The sequence below is a fragment of the Lampetra fluviatilis genome, chromosome 25 (genome assembly GCF_964198595.1).
Source record: "Lampetra fluviatilis chromosome 25, kcLamFluv1.1, whole genome shotgun sequence".
Taxonomy (NCBI): Eukaryota; Metazoa; Chordata; class Hyperoartia; order Petromyzontiformes; family Petromyzontidae; genus Lampetra; species Lampetra fluviatilis.
Genome location: NC_136299.1, coordinates 8049316 through 8066729, shown reverse-complemented (window position 1 = coordinate 8066729; position 17414 = coordinate 8049316). Strand labels below are relative to the sequence as shown.

Below are 17414 nucleotides of genomic sequence, written 5' to 3'. Positions count from 1 at the left end.
ATATTTGCGCTGCTAAATGGACACCCAGTACGGTAATATACCTTTACAAGGCTGTTGCGAAAAGCGCCGTTTGGGAGTAGCATCCGTGAAGGCCGGAACGGCACACGAGGGGTTGGGTGGCCAGCACAAAGCCCGACCGCCTTTGTCTCCCCTATACTGGCTACTCATTTCAGGGTGAGCCGACCGTGAGTGGGAATCGAACTCGGGTTGCCGGGCTCGTAACGCAGCCACACAATGACACGCTGACATAACAACAGCAGCCGACATTCGTCACGAAGTGGCGGTGATGTTACCAGAGCGATTGTGCCAGGCTAGGTGCACTTTGAGGCCACGTGAAGTGCCGAAAGCTCGCTGGCAGGTCACAGAACAGACCCAGGTGCCCCATGGGTTGACTGACTGAGATGACGGGCAGATGCACCAGCTTCGCCCTCCACTGTCGCAACTTGCTGCGTTTTATCCACCCTGTGATCCGCCAATTGTTGTGAGCATGGCTCCTCTGCCCTCCGTTGTTGTTTGAGGGCGACTGCCTCCAACCGCCTGGTGGCATCCTTCACGAGCCTCCTCTACAGAGGCCGATCCTGACCCCGCTGGTACCATTCATCAGATAGTCCACTCTGACCCATATCCTCCTGTACCACATCAGCTCCATCTCCTCCCCAGCCCGTGCCGCGACCGTTTAGCCCCCTCAACCCGGCCAAACAGAAGCTGCTTGGGCATGCGGTGGCTGGGTACAGGGGGGTTACAATGACCCAGCCAACGCAGCATACCTAGCGCGTCCGAGTAGCTATAACTGATGGGACTCTGACCACACACAACAACAACAACAACCACCATTCGCCACTAAGTGGCGGTGACGTCACCACGACGCTTGTGCCAGGCCAAGTGCACCTTGAGGCCACGTGAAGTGTCGAACGCCCGCTGGCAGGAGGTCACGGGGCAGACCCAGGTGCCACGGGTCAACTGACTGAGATGACTGAGACGACTGGCTGATGCACCACCTGTGCCCCCTACTGTGACAACTTGCTGTGCTTTAGCCACCCGGCGCTCCGCTCGTTGTTGTGAGCGTCGCTCCTCCGCCCTCCGTTGTTGTTGGAGGGCGACTGCCTCCAACTGCCCAGTAGCGACCACACACACACACGCACTGACACATACCGTACACACACATTGACCCTTCCACTGACCCCCCCACCACCCTTCCCAGCCCCTCCCCCTCCCTCCTTGCCAAAGCTCAGTACCAAATACAACCTGTGGTGACGTTTCGATCCGCCCCCCCATATAAGGAATCTCCCCCCAACGTTCCTCGCTTTCTCACTCTCGCCCCCCCCGCCACCGCCGCCTTGCCCTAAGCGCACTAACAAATCCAACTCCATCGCTTACCCCCCCCACCACCTCTGTCACTCTCGCCGCCTTTGTCTAAGCGCACTGCGAAATACAATCGTCAGTGACGTCACGCTCAACACCCCCCTCCCCCCTATATAAGAGACCTCCCCCACCCCAGACGCGGCCGCCCGCGACGATGGCGGAGCATTGGCAGAGCGCAGAGAGACGTGAGGATCCGTGACCCCTTCCCCACGCACATCGCCTCCCTCCCGTCTTTCGCCTCGTCCTCGCAGGTAACCACGCAATGCCGGTCGCGGCGGTGCGGGCGGGCAGGAGGTCTCGCGGCCCTCCTCGTACGTGAAATTATCGCCACAACCGCCCCCCCCCCTACCCCCCTCTCCGACTGGGCGGGGTGGGCGTGGGCCACCCCGGTTGGACGGCTCTCCGCGGAGCCAGAGCCCGCCGAACGTTTAGGAAAGGCGTAAGGCTGCGGCTGAGGCCTGCTTTCTTCGGTCTTCGGTTTTCGAAGGCGGCGGCCGCTGTGTTTGAGAGTCGTCGCCGATATCGAAGCTCGCTGCGTTTGTGCGCGAAAGGGAAACTGTTAACTGGCCGTGCCCCACCGCGGGATAATGGTTTATTAGCTTTGACGAAGCGGCTCTAAAAGAAGGGATTTGTGCGGAGGGGGTACGCGATGGAGGTGGTTCGGCGGCTACTGTACCAGTTAATGATCGTCTTGCGTCCGTCGGCGTGCCGGCTCTTGGCCACCACGACGGAATGTATCAAGCTCGCTGGGTTGTGTTGCTGTTGGCAAACGATACGATGGACACTGACGTTTGTTGAGACGCACAAACACCCCCCCGCCCCCCCCCCCCGTACGACGATTTGCACGTACGGCATAAACGACCATGCCGCGCCCGTCTGGGCTACGGTCTCTCTCGATGCCGCCTCGCCGCCGCACGTGTTGTGAGCCCGCACAGTCCCCCCTCCGCACGTGTTGCGAGCCCAGTCCCCCCTCCGCACGTGTTGTGAGCCCGCACAGTCCCCTCCGCACGTGCTGCGAGCCCGCACAGTCCCCCCTCCGCACGTGTTGTGAGCCCGCACAGTCCCCTCCGCACGTGCGCAGCAGCCTCCAGGATTTCTAGCAAAGCTTCTAGTCGTGGCACCACCACGACTCGCGACTCCCACACTACTGCAGCGATACATTCGTCATTACCACGCGCGGCGATCGATTCTTATGAATATCGATGGACGTCTGCGGTTTTTTTTTCTTCATAAAATCGTTGAAGTTGCGTTAAAGATCACGGATGACGATCCGAGCCGGTAAGTTTTGTTCGGAGGCTCGCGGTATTTCTAGTGACGGCTGTGGCGGGCTTGCAGCATCACCAAACCTCCACCCCATTTGCTTCACGGTTGCACTATCGCCTGTACGTAACGAAGTGTGCATGCAGATTTTTTTTCTTCTTTTTTAAGAACCCCCTCCCCTAGGTCTACTCCGCCTTGATTGAGTGCCTGGCACAGTAGGGGGGGGGGGCACAGGTGGTGCATCGGCCAGTCCATCTCAGTCGGTCAACCCATGGCACCTGGGTCTGTCCCGTGACCTCCTGCCAGCGGGCGTTCGATACTTCGTGGCACTTAAAGGGCACCTAGCCTGGCACAAGCGCCGTGGTGACGTCACCGCTAACTAGTGGCGACTGGCGGCTGTTGTTTGTGTGTTAACATCAACATCTGGGGAGACGGAGGCGGCCGGGCATGAATATGAAGGGGTGGGGGTCTTATGTTCTATGTATGTCATTTGTGCAATGTGTCTGTTTCGCGTGTTGTGTGGAATGTGGTGAACCTTGGGCAGAGGGGAGAGATTGTACACAAGTTACGCTACAAGTTGCCTGTGTGTGTGTGGGTTAACGTGAGTGTGCAAAGTTTGCAGAGGTGGTGTAAAAAAAAGTGTCTCGGTGTGGGGTTTCCTTTTTTGAAGGTTGAGGACAACGGTCTGTCTATTACGGGGACGTCCACGTTTTTTAACACGCTAAGATACAACAACGATGACAACACACCTCTTACACTTGTCAATAAAACTGCGACCCTTAAAATAAAAAAAGTAGATGATGGTCGACGTTTCGGGCAGTTGCCCTCGTGCGTGGCGCAAAAGTATGAATGGTGTGAGAAGACGGAGGGATAAGTGCCAAGTGTGCGCATTTTAAATCTGTGTGGCTATCATTGTTTTATGAGATAAGTAAAGGTTGCATGCGGGGAGTGCAGAAAAATAAATAATTTGGTTCCATAAGATAAATGTGGCGACAAAACGTGTGTGTGTACGAGGGTACGTGAGACGTTTGGAAGTGCCCAGATGTCAACTTTGCACGTGGTGGGTTCCTCCGTGTGTTTATGGGGAGCGGTAGTGGAGCAGTTGATGCGCTGCAATGCGAACCCGGCGACCAGAGTTCGGTTCCCGCTCACGGCGAACACCGGTGACCATCTGACTCTGTCCTGGGCCTCCCCGAGGTCGAGTCTGCCTCGAGTACCTGGCACGGTGTGTAAACATCGCCACTAGGGAGACAAAGGCCGTCTGTGTGTGGTGCTGGCCTCCCACACCCCCTCGTGAGCCGTGCCGGCCTTCAGAGGTGCTCGCTAACAGAACTTGCCCCAACAGTTTGTTAAGGCTACACGGGGGGATCATTACGGGAAAGTTCGAACAGATTAATTTTTAATAAGAGACCATGTCGGTATAATAACCTCCTACAGAGGTTGTCTGATAGAAGTGTCCACAAGTGTGTGTTGCAGGTATACAATTTATGGGACGCCTTGATTTTTATAAGGTACACTTACGAAGTGTACCTTAAGACACATTTTGATCCGTACATGTGTGGAAATATATTTATTTCCTTAATGAAGTGGGAAAAAATGCAAATGCTCTAATCAAATATCTCAGAAGCCAAGGAGAGGGGGGGGGGTTGAACCTGGATTAGATGGGGGGGGGGGGGGGATGGCCACAGTCCACAACAGGTTGCTTGTTGGGCTACTTGGTGGGGCAATACAAGGCAGTGCAGCAAAGACCATTGTTGTAATGTACTATACCCCCCCCCTCCACGTTTCTACTCCCCACCTTGAACCTCAACTCACCAGCCCAGCGTCGTGAAGTATGGTTTAATAAATCCCACGACCCGCTAGATTGTGTGGAGAAGGCCCTTTGTCCAACAAGTGTGTGACATGGGGTGCTGTGGTGGGGGTAAGCCTAGTTAAGGCAGTGCTCCAGTGACCTGGGTTCAATTCCTGGCAACGATGCAACAACATCCGTGGCAGGTGATATCTTGAACCTGTGCTGGGTCTCCACAAAGTCTTCGGCCTTGAATGAGTAACCCCCCCCCCCTGGTGCATCGTCAACGGCAGCGCTGGGCATGTATGGTGCTGGGCGCGCCACTGGCCCTGTGTGCACTCCTGAGTAGGTGCTCGCTTGACATCATTGTCCTCTGCATCCTGGTAATGTCGAATGGTGCTAGTTTGTGTGCAAATGTAATGTTTATTCATGCATGCAGATTATGACACTACACATTCAAGCTTTTGCATTCTGCTTTGCATAAAGTTGTGCCATCAGTGAACATATGCAATGAATAACAGATTAATGAAAACACCTACGATAGTTACATTCTGAAGGTCCATTTTTGAAAATGTCTTTGCAATTAAACTGAATAAATTTTAACGATGTTGATTTGCATTCAGGAAAAGCTGCTTCACGCGTTCACTAGACAGATTCTAAAAAAACAGATGCATACACGGGGACCCACCGGTCAAAACCCCGGGTTCACATCTAGCTTCCTACAGCTGCCTGTTTTAAACCAGCATCTCAGAATATGTTATGCTGTAGAAATCCGATGAGCTATAAAGATGTCCAGTAGGACTTCTCATGTCTACGGAGCAGATGGCTTCAGCCCAATCACCAATGATGACACCAAAATGAAGAATATTGCAATAAAGTTGGTCCTGCGCTTTTATTTTTAAATAAAATTCCAGCTGTAAAAATATCGGCTTTTATTGTAGTGCGCTCTTGTACCAGGGTAGGTGTGAAAGTGCCGCTCAATATCATGTCGACTCAAGGTTGTCTTGAAGAGACCTCGGGCGGTAGCTCTGTGATGTCCACTTCCACGAGCAGTGATCTAACAGACTTGCTCTGCGACCGTTCCGAATGGGGTTCTTCGTCTCCTTGACGTGACGCCAACGGCAACCTCTCGCTAAAATTGGTGGAAAATTACAAACTGAAAAAAAAAGTTCTGGAACACAGCTCTAAGCAATACTGCCTGTTACCATATCGCTCAAATCTTGTCTTGTCTGCACATCCTGCATCGCTCACTGTGGAGGATGTTGCTGTTTGCTGTATTCCTGTTGCTGTATGCCCCTGTTCTGCTATGTGCGCTGACGCCTACTTTATGGGTGATATTGGAACGTAAAGTAAATATGTATTGATTTTGCCCTTCCCGTCTCCAGGTTGGCAAGCGTTTGTAACGTGCCAAACGCTACCAACTCAGCACGCCACGACGGGCCGGCGCAGTTCGTGAGCGGTGACGGCGTGGGGGCAGAGCGCGGGCGCCGGCGCTCCCGCTTCTGCTGCTGTAGCGCCGGCAGCGGAGGTGGTGGGAGCAGCGGTCGCTGCTGCTGCTGCGGCGGTGGCGCCGGCGTCTGCGATGATGTTTCGCGACCAGGTCGGCGTCCTGGCGACCTGGTTCAAGGGCTGGAACGAGTGCGAGCAAACCGTGGCGCTGCTGTCGCTGCTCAAGCACGTGAGCCGCACGCAGGCGCGCTTCCTGCAGCTCTGCCTGGAGCACTCGCTCGCCGAGTGCGCCGAGATCCACGCCCTGGAGCGCGAGGCCAACGATCCGGGTAAGCGGCGCCAGCCGCCACCGTGGCCTTGGCTCGCGTTGACACCACGCGTGGGGTTGGCGCCACGTTTGTGCCCGAGCGTCCTTACGAATGACTTGTTCTATGCACAGGTTGTCCTTCCGAAAGAGGCAGTCTTTTTTGTGCGTGTAAACCGGGTCTTTGTCCGTGATTGCACATGGCAATGTCGTCCCCTACTGTGAACTTGGCAGGATCCTCTTGAAAATGAATCTTGACACTCGGTCAGTGTTTGTGTCAACAAGCATAATGGCAAAGAAGTTGTTTTGAAAACTCCGGTCCTTGCTCCTCTGGTCCACCTTTCCGTGCTTTACCACTTGTCGTCTGGTCAAATCCAAATTTGAGTTGCGCAGTACTTGTGGCGAATTGCTAATTGTGTGGATCTCAGCAATTTTATAATCCTGAAGATGGGGTTCTTAGTGGCCTTGTTGTACTTTGTGTCCCACTTGTCATCCTTGGTCAATCTACGGCTTTGTGAAGGCCAAAGGCCTCCTTGAGCCATCGCCATCTCGCAGGCTTGTGATGTAACAGTCCGACCTAGCATCTGCAAACGAGAGCCCATTTCATGGCCCCCGCACCTCCGAGTAGCCCCAAAGCTCCGATTTTTCTTTTTTGCACGATTGGCTACGTACATTGCGAAAGAAGTTTCAAATACATACACACCTCTGCAGGGGGCCAATCTTCTTTGGTGCTTTTGCTCCGTTGGCTGCCACTGCCGTTGGTCTCGAGCACGGTTGCGCAACACTCCTCCTAACTGCTTGCCGAATACGCTGCGTGCGATGCAGAGTGCTGATTTTCAAATGGAGATGAAGGCTGGGTGGGGCTGGGTGGGGCTGGGTGGGGCTATACTCAACGTTTAACCTACTCACGCCGGCTTGTGCCCGCCCTCACAGTCGGGCACATTTGCGGAATACACCACGCCGCCGTTGACCCTGGCCATTGACCGAGCAACCCAACGTTCCTACCAGCTCCCTCCGCAGCAGGACAATGTGTTTTACAAGTGCCGGTGGCAAGTTGGGCAGCGCGGCATTTTACATTGTTGGATTTCCCGGGGACGCGTGGCGGCGGCCGAGGGATTGTACGTGCAAGATAAAGAGCTCCTTTGGTTTTTGGATTCTGCCTGCATCCAAGCTGCCTCGTGAATGACGGCGAGTTCTGTTTCTCGTGTTTATAATATGATGCATCACCGCCTGGCTCGTGTGAGCGGCTTGTATTGAGAGAGGGAACACTTTGTGAATTTTCTGGAATTTTGCAACACGGCATCGGGGCCAAAAGTGACTGCAAGTGGTCTGGTCAGAACAGATTTGTTTACGTACAAATTTAATGGTAATAATTGGCTCTCACTTTAGGGTTTTCCCTATCTTGTCATGTGTTGCGACACCTTTTTTTTTTGGGCCGTGCCTCTGGTGAATACTGCCTCCCGGGTTAGAGCTACTTTACCTGGCCCATGTTTGCGTTTTGTTTAAAATGTTGAGGTGGTATTGGGCAGGCCGCATCGCTCGATGGTGATGATGGCTTGGAGGAGACTAGTGAGGGAATAACAGCCGAAGGGGGAAGAACTTGCCAGGGTACCGCCACTGCGGAGATGGAGCGGTACAACATTTCCATTTCTTATTTTGCACATAATTGCGCAGTGTGTTCACTTGAATTTAGAATTTATTTTCGCATCTCTCTCAGTATAGTTTGTTTCCATACGGCTCTCTAAAGTTAATTCCTATAAATGAACTGGCGTGCGGTGCGTGTATAAAAAAAAAACTATCGTCACCAAAACGTGAGAGCGGTCTTGTTGTTTGGGCGTTCTTTAGTTTTGCCTTTTCTTTGGTTCGTCCTGGAATAACCCTGGCGGAGCTTTAATTTTATTTTCGTGGCTTAAACGCGAGGCGGCCGCGGTCAATGTCGCTGGAGGATCCTCCCGTCGGTGGCCTGCGGTCCGCATTGGTGCCCTCCGTCACCAGCTGATAAAGAGCCGCTTTGTTTTTGCATCGCTTCCCGCCCCCCTCCCCACCCCCAAGTCGGACTAGGGCTGTTTTTTGAGCCCCTTTGCCAGCTGCTGCTCGTGGAACTGTCGTTGCTCCAAACCAGAGGGCTGAGGAATTGAACGGCAATGGCTGGTTTGTTACGGCCGCGTCGGTTTTCCGCCGTTGTGCCACGTAGCCCTCGTTGTGTACTCCTGCGGGTCGTGCCGCGTGTTCGCGATGCCCGAAGTTTCGTTCCACGTGCCGGGAGCTTCGTTCGGTTCTTGAGATGCTGATGTGTCGAAACCGCTCCAGAGTTGTATTTCTCTTTTCGGACTAACGGTTCAAGTTTGCCTTGCCCTGCTGATGAGTCACCGACTGTCGAAACCACTGCAGAGTTCGCTTTATTTGAACCAATGCTGCTAAAATGACACGCTCAACATAGGCCATGTGGCTAATTGGAATTGTTAAGTAAAATACTATTTGTATTGTGGAGGGACTTGTATGGGGAGGTGGTGGGTCTTATGCGGTTGTGGGAATGAAATTGCCAAACTGGAGAGGTAATCAATGATGAGATTCCTCCTTCAACTAATCAGGTCAATAGTGTAGCGCGTGGACCCCTGTGCCACCACCCCTCCCTCCCCTTATCGTCTGTCTTGCCTTTTAAAAAGCAACTAGTGAGCAGCTCATCAGCTTGTCTCTAATTTATCCTTGTTTGGAAAGCACTTTTAATTTAAGAATCAAAATTAGTGCACTTTGTCTACATCGCGATTCCACCCCCCCCACGGTCAGTCTAGAAACTCCCCTGGGAGGGGCTGGTGGAGGAGGGGGGGTCAAGCCGCCATGCTTGCTGCAGATTTCACAACAAAGATTTCAAACGGTCGCAGGCGGCCAAGTGGCGGTCATGGCCCCTCTCCACGCGAGAGCCGCTCGCTCGCTGCTTGCCGTGCCAATCCACGTCGCACGCCGCCAACGTAGTTTTTTTTTTGGCGTCCCGCGCCGGGCGCTTGTGTGGCAACCCCCGCGGTTGCTGCCCGAGCACGGCGGGGTTCCGCCGATTTCCAGGTGACGGCGCGCGAAGGCTGTGACCAAACACAGTGGGGTGGGGTGGGCAATTTTCGGTCAATTTTCTACCACCGGCAATAACCGCCGGCATTGTGTTTTTCGCTATGAGAAACTATGGCAACTTTGCACGGCGGTGCCCGTGTAGTTGTCTAGCAAATGAGAACTGTTACGTTTTGTTTTAACCAGGTGAGACCTCGAGACCTGGATTCTCCTTTTGCAGAAGCTACGCGCAGTCATCTGTCGTTCGTGGTGTGCGTTAGTCGTGTCAGTGGGGGGGGGGCAATGATCGCTGCTATTGGTGCATAATTCTACTTAAGTAAATTTGCAGATAATTTTCCAACTTTGCATATTTGTCCCCTGACGTTGGCACGCTGGCCTGCTCTCGCGAATGACGTCACGGGATCTTTAACATCCAGTGCGAAGCAGACTGCGCGTAGCAATGTGGTTGATACACACGCGGCGGTAATGATCGGGGAGGTCGCTCGATTCGAACCGCGAGCCTCCACACTAAGCGGCGACACCGAGACCGCTGGGCCGCGTTCAGCGGTGATTGTCGTCAAGTGTCTCCCGACCGGTGATGTTGCTCTGCATGATATAAAACTTAGGGGTATCCACACCCATTCATTGTCTGAGTCTGACGGGAGTGCCATCCCATTTGCACACGAATGGAGGCAAGGATGGAATTGGGTTTGATTCGAGCAAAAATTCTTTGAAACTTTTTATTTTGCCAGGTAAGGCCCACTGAGCTATACAGCTATTTTTCAGAAGCGACCTGGCCACAAATGATAGCTCGACGAAGTGGGTCGCTTATGTGGAAATTGTATATTGCAGCCAAATGCTCTAAACGCACGTTTCTGTAATGTGGAGGGGAAAACCCAGTGGGCCTGGAGAAAAATGCACGCGGCCACGGGGGCACGCAAGCCCCAAATATACAGCAGCCGTCCAGGGTCTGGATCGAACCAACGACCTCTGTTGTACTTTGCGCTACAATGGTGCGACCAACGGCGGTTTACGGCAGCTGCTGCCGATTGACGGTGACATGGCACGACGCGGCCTAAAGTAAATAATGACTTTTGGCCGGGAACGGGGGATTCTCCCGAAAAAGTTCCGCTGATAATCTTTTTCTATTTTGCCGCTTGTGAAAGTAGAGCGGCTTTTTTTTTATTTTAGCCCCGTGGACTTGCAGGACATTATTGCTTTTTGAGGTTTGTCTGCCTTGGACGGTCAGTCCGTAGACATTGTTTGGTCTTGAGATCACATCCTGTTCAATTTCCCTCCGAGCTTGGAGGAAAGGAAAAAAACTAGGTCAATGTTTACATGGGAAGGAGTTCGAGGAGGGCGGGGTAGAGGCTACGTCCTCAACAGCGTGTCTCCTACATACCTCCTTTCTCTCGCTACGGAATCTTGGTGTTTTTTTACTCTACACCGTGGCGTGCCTGAGGCTTGCTGTGCGTGCGTTTTGGTACTGGGAAACCCTCCTCGAATGTGGACGTACGTTTCGAATACTTTCAAGGGGTGGCTAATCCGTTTAGTTTAATCGCGAAGTGACTTATTGTGGGGGTGGGGGGGGAGGTTTTTGATAAGGTGGCAATTGGCTCGGCCCATCATCCTTCCACGGGTAGATAAAATAGCTACCACTTTGGTGTGGGGAAATCAACAGTGGTTATTCGAGTTGGACCTGCTCCTGCCATAGTAATGTGGAACTTCCATCACTGGCTTTGGGCTGTTGACGGAAGATGAGCGCCGCCTCGATGTTAATTTGAGCAGGAAATCGCTCTGACTTTTAAGAACGTCGTCCCAAATTTGTTGACGGTTCAACCAATGTGTCCACCTTTCTTCAAAGTTGAAGTGCTGGGATGGTGACGGTGCGTTCACCTGCGAGTGCACGCGCGTCCAAACTAAATGAGGAATTTCATAGTAAAGCTTTCGATGGTTACCTTTTTATTTCACCTCCACAATGTAGTATCAAAATGAGGAGTTGTACACTTTTTTTTAGTTTAAGTAAATTTGTGCTGCACGCAAACCCTACGTGATGGATAAATGACGCGGGGTAACAAGGCGTGGTATGGCATCGCCTGGGCAGGACCGACACCACCCTCCGAGCTCTCTGCTCCTTTGCCCTCCAATAATGCAGTGCAGGAAAACTTGGTGGGGGGGACTCAACATTAACCAGCGGTGGGCAACCTGCAGGTCGCATGCGTCCCACGGACCCCCCTCGCGGTGGCCTGGTCTGAACCCGGTGACCTGACGGTTCGATTCCCGCTCCATGGTCAACACCAGCGATTATTTGAACCGGTCCTGGGACTCCCCTAGGTCGACTCTGCTTCAAATGAGTACCTGGCGCGGTGTGTAAACATCGCCACTTGGAGACAAAGGCGGCTGGGCGTGGTGCTGGCCACCAACCCTCTTTGTGTGTCGTGCCGGCCTTTATCGGTGCTCGCTAACAGCACTTGCCCCAACAGTTTGTTAAGGCTACACGGGGGATCTTGTGCTTCACCTGAGAGTGAAGGAGGGGGCTGCTCATGTGGCCCGCCAGGGTTGCCCATCGCTGCATTAAACCCAATCCCATCGGATTGCTTGAATGTGAGTTAAGTGCACTTTGTGGTTACCCAAAACGGTCCCATTGTGCAAAACCCGTAACGTGTTTTGTGTGTGTATATACATATATATATAAAACAAAAATAATCTATAAATAAAATGAGTTTCATGACATTGTTAGGTTTAGGGGTGTGACTACCAAACCGGCATGGCTGAGAAACCTGCGTTTCTAAAAATAAATTGTTAGGAAGTTGATTGGCACCTCCCACTGTGACCCTGGAAAATCAAGACTTGACTTAATTTGGCAATTGGTTAACGATGATAATTTTTAAGACTATGAACTTTTGTCGTTTGTACTTATTTTTCTCCTCGGATACCCCCCCATCTATTTGAAAACAGGAGTGGTTGTTCATGCGGTGCCTGGCTCGGTTCACCGTGGGTGTCACCGGAGGTCTGCGCGAGCTACATCGCCGTGGATTCCATGGCCTTGGGTCCATGGGCCGGGCTACAAAGCGGGGTTTTCATTTGTAAAGTGAAGCAATATGGGCCCTCAGAATGCCCTTTGGCGAGTCTGGTTCCTGTGAGTACAGTGCGTATTTAGGCAGATTTTAGTGTGAATGGCTGCAGGAACCGATGGCTTAGACCGGCTTGCAGATACAAAACTACTATTTTTTACGTATGAAGCCCACTGAGCTATTAGCTCTTTGACAGGCGACCTGGTCACACACGTTGGCTCGTCAGAGGTGGCTTTTATGATCCTTGGTGGGAATTTATAGAAGCAGCCAAATAATGTAAAACCAGAGGGCAAGCAAACTCCAAATTATACAAGCATTGGTGTTGGGGTTCGACTCACGACCTCCTGCATACCAGGCGACATATCTTAGCCACCTGGCAGCCCAGTAACTTTGGGAGTTTCCTAAATCTCAACTTGATCCACCAACGTGCTGGATCAGTGTGCGCGTAGTCACCGCCACGCACCACGGTCGTTGTTTTGGTGTTGCTCAAGTCGAGGCTGACGCATTGGGATGGAGAGCTTTCTCGCCGACAAACAGTTCACCAGCATGGGTTTAAAGCAAACCCTGACCATGCTGATGAGACGCCGAATGGCGAAACCCTGTCCGGACGTATTGCTTGTAGTGAACCAAATGCTGCCGAAAGAATGCACACGCGCAAGAGAGGGGCCGTGTGTGGCTGATGGGGTCGTGAAAGAAAATCCTTTATTTACGTGGAGGGATGCATCTGTGAAGGCAGCGGGCTATTGTCTGCCTATTTATTTTGGTTACTAATTCTCCACGACGACTATCGATTTTGTCTTTTTGAAGTTTCCCACTCGTGTGGTGTCGTAGGACCCAAAACAGATTTTGTCGTTTTTGCAAACCATTCCCCCATCCTCTTTCCAAAATGGGTAAAGCAAATGTTTCTCGAGCTGCCTTATTTGGTAAAAATGGTTCGACTGCTTCCTGTTTTTTTTGGGGGGGGGGGGGAGAGTGCGAGAGGGGTCTGTCGGAATGGGAGGCAGTGGTGGTGGGGTTGTAATGTAAAATACACCCGGCCACGCATGCGCGCCCGCGCACGGCTCCGCCGACATTCCTATCCGTTGGAGTCACCCCGGGCCCTGCCTCTTCGCAGAAAAGCCCTGCTCCAAATCTCCGGCCAGTCTCTCAAGAACCAAACCTCGACGCCCTCCGCACCCAGCACGCGCGCATCGCTCTTACCCCCCCGCCAATCCCGTCATCCAGAACCACTCCCGTGTCTCTCTCACCCAGCCAAACGTTTGCCCACCTCCTTGACGCTTACTCACTCAACCACCCACTCGCCCTCCGGTCCACTCTCGTCGTCCGCCTGCTCTCTCTTGTGTTTCCAGCCGCTCGTTCAGTCGCCCACTAGCCCAAATGCCTTTTCGTTAGCCCAACGGAGCCATACATTCGCTTACCTTCTCACTCTACACCCCCCCTCCGCCTCCAACCACTTGGCCGACATTCCCATTCATTCTCTCTCTCCTCCACCCAGCCTCCCACCACTCTCTGCATCAATTCGACACCCCCTCCCCCCCCCCCGCGGCATGCGTGGGCTCGCGAACGGCACCGTGCGTCTTGCAAAGTGCTCGCCCCGCTGAGAAAATGCGTTGGAAATTAATCTTAGTGCCCGGTGGGAAAGCCAACTTAATGAATTTCTTTGGACTCGAGCACGGGGACTTGGATTCGGACTGTTTGAATGGGCCTCCCTGTTTGCAGGCAACACTCCTTAAATGCTTGTTAATTTGTTAATGATCCTTCCCGTCATTACCACCCAGGAGATGGCAATTCGGCAATGAATTCTTTAATCCATTTTGTGCCACTGGCCTTGTTATTCTAGCCCCCCCCCCATCCCTTCCTCGTGTGTGGTTGGATATTTGGTCAATTCCAATGTAGCGGGGACCCTCCTTTTGAAAAGCAGTGAGACGCATCAAGTCTCGAGTTCGTTGCCGGGTGAAGTGTGATATTATTATGATTGTGTATGAAAACATTCAAGTAATCGTAAAATACTCTGCATCTACCCTAACAGACTGCCTATGCTCGGTAGAAGACCCCCTGCGCTTAAATAACGAACAAATGAGGATGGTAATGCCTCGTATTGCCCAACAAGCCCATTCCGTTAATGTGAGATTTGGCTTCGTGTGGGGGGAGGGAGGTGGGGAACCAGAGGCTCTGGAGAACATACCCCACCTGAGTGGGTTAACGACGCAAAGCTACACATTGCTTCAAGAATCAATTTGTGTGTCCTCTCCTAGTAACCTTGTGGCCCCAAGTTGGGCATCTGCCGCCTGTTTTTTTTTCCCCGTGCAGACGGTCTCCCGTCCACGTGCGCTAATCGGGCTCGGGGCGGGCTTATTTTTCAACTGGTTGCCTGCGGGACAGACGTGGCTTACGGAGGGAAGGCTCTTATTGTGGGCCTCTCCTCCGTGAGGATGTGCAGAGATGCAGATTGGCGATGATGGCTCTACAATGGGGAGAGACGTGCGAGCTGCAGACGAGAGCTCAAGATTAGTGGGATGACAATGCCGTTGGTGAGGATGAAAGTGAGACCTCGAGGCAGATTTTTAGCGGTTTGCCAGTACCGATCTTATGACGCCGTGACCTTCCCCCCCCCCCCCCCCCTGTGTTTGTACACGTGACATACAAAGTCACGTGGCTTGCCCATGAGCACAACTTTATTATTTGTCCCCCTGCAGAACAGCTGAATGGTCCCTCGTGTACTAGATCAGAGCTGGAGCAATTGGCCAATTTAAGTCTGTAAATAATCGATGCCCTGCCAATGAATGACCTTCCTGTACAGCGGCACACGTGGGAACGCTTTTACTTGCGTAGTCAACCGATATATAATTATCGGTCGCTAGATTTCAGTAACAATGATAATTGTTACTGAAACAGGATTGCCGTGTGCCATCTGTACAATCTGGCTGCATTCGGCGGCATCTGGTTCGTAGATGACTGCCCGTGCCGTGGTTAGGCCGGTTACACAGCAGCGGTACAGCTGCTGGGACGCGTCGCCGGCCGGCCATACGCCCGCCCGCCCGTTCTGCGTGCCGATCGGTGCGGGGTGGGGAGGGGATGCCGACTCGTCATCGGCGGAGTTCGCGGCGGCGTCGCCGTTGCGGCGGCGCCATCCCCTACGGCAGCTGTGACTCGGTCTGCGGTCGCCGCACATGCCGGGGATTTGCCGTCTGCGACTAAACGCCGCGAATCCTCGTCGAAGAGCCGCCACCACCCACCACCTTTTTGGAAGCAATCTTGCGGGAGTGAGTGGGGGGGCACGGAGAGGAGGGGGCGGGGTTGCAACCACCACTCGCCGCAGTGGCGGTGGCTGCGGGCGCGATAATCGTTCCGAAATCTCCGCGTGCAGAGCATTTGAGATGTTTGGCCAATTTACTTTTCGTTGCTCACTTGCGATGTTTGAACACTTTCCCAACGCTATCCTTCCCTGCATTTTATGTTCGGCCGATTTTTTTTTTAGCATCGTGTTCTGCGACCCTTGTTTGGCCAATTCCAAGTTGATTGTGGGGGTGTTGCGTTGACATGGTTAGCCCTGTTGCATGCAAGAGTTTCTAGCAAGCGAGAGGAGAAACGTGATGGACTGGACACAACACCATACCGCGCATTGTAGGTGGGGGGAGCAGTTGGAACTCGTTCTGTGACGTCATATTCCCAGGGTCTGTTCTCCAACGCGCGGGGCGTTGTCACACGCCGCCGCCTCTTAGGAAATTTGTGAATGGAAAAAGTCGTCTGGTTCGTGCCAGCCCCGTGCCGCTGGCACGCTGGAATGTTAATTGAGGAATGAAGGAAAAACTAAACCGCGGTGGGGGAGGGGGGGGATACAATCTAGTTTGATACAAAGTGTTTGGAGGTTGTCAATCGTTCCCTTCCTGCCCCCTCTGCCATGTGGTGGTTTGGCCACGACTGATGGACTCTACCCCGTGCCACACGGGGCTCTCGGTCATCGGCGGTCAATGCAACTGAGTCTGCCCATTTTTTTTATGTAGCCCGTTGCAAGCAATGGCGTCCATTTCTAAAGAATTATAATTCCGCAGAAGTTTGTGCAGCTTTGAAACGCTGGCAGCATAAATACTTCCTCATGGCGATGTTGATGATGATGATAATAATAAAGGCAATGGTGTCTTACTGCAATTGCATCGTCGTATTTGCACATGGCTACGCACACAACATTGCCGATAAGGAAATGCCGACGGAAACACCGTCGCGTAAGAAAGATCGGGGCTCTGCTGTGGTGGGAATACCTAATGGGATTTGCTGGCGTTGACTGCGTTCTGAACGCCCCATCGTATTTGACTTGGGACGGCGCTCTTGCGTGATGAACGATTTTTCAGACTTTGCAAGTTTCGATCGGCGGTGGATAGCGGTGAGATGGTACAATGCGGGGAGTGGTGGCGTAGCGGTTTTGCGCCCTGCGCTACGAACCCACCGAATGGAGTTCGATTCCCGCTTGCAGCCAATACTAGGTGGCGTTTTTTTGTTTTAGCTGAACCGGTCCTGGGCCTCCCCTAGGGCGGCCCAGCCTAAAATGGGTTTCTGATGTGTGTAAATATCGCCACAAGGGAGACTAAGGTGGCCGGGTGCGGTGTTGGTCACTCCACTTGCTTGTGTGTCGGCCATCACTCGCCCTGACAGTGGTAAGCGTGGAAGAGTAAAATAATATACCCTCTAAGAGTTCACTTTTGCAGAAGCCCTTTCGCCAGCAGTGGCATGAGCAGAGCAATTGCAGGGCTGCACCTTTCCCATATTCTTACCTAAACTAGCTTGTTAGGACATCCTGGGACGGAAGCTGTAATATTAAAGATGTAAATTAATATTTTTCTTTGGGTCTTTCGGTAGAGCCACTTGGGTAGAATAAAAATCTAAATCATGACGTTTTGATCGCAACAAGCAATCTTTTTTTTTACCTGAAGACGATTGCTTGTGTTGCGATTGAAACGTGATTTTGATTTTTGTTATTTTTTATATCTACGTGGCTTTACCGAAAAACCCAAAGAATATTAATTGTTGCAGTCACGAACGCTTTAAGTCAAGATGTAAATTAATGCTTTATTGTGTTTTTGTTAATTTTATTAGGAAATGTAGCACGTAAAGAAAATGCTTAACTTATTAAATGAAATGG

At 52.4% G+C, this 17414-nt stretch overlaps 1 protein-coding gene across 5 annotated transcripts in view; it reads left to right on the top strand.

Moving 5' to 3' along the window:
* Positions 1-1497: 1497 nt before the first annotated feature.
* The window catches only part of SAMD4A (sterile alpha motif domain containing 4A), a 51499-nt gene continuing 35582 nt past the window's right edge, over positions 1498-17414 (top strand). For all 5 annotated transcript variants that reach the window (XM_078868181.1, XM_078868179.1, XM_078868182.1 and 2 more), the window contains exons 1-2: positions 1498-1613; positions 5797-6189. In XM_078868181.1, the coding sequence (XP_078724307.1) occupies positions 5994-6189 (196 nt within the window). In that variant the 5' untranslated portion in view covers positions 1498-1613; positions 5797-5993. The remainder of the gene's footprint in view (positions 1614-5796; positions 6190-17414) is intronic.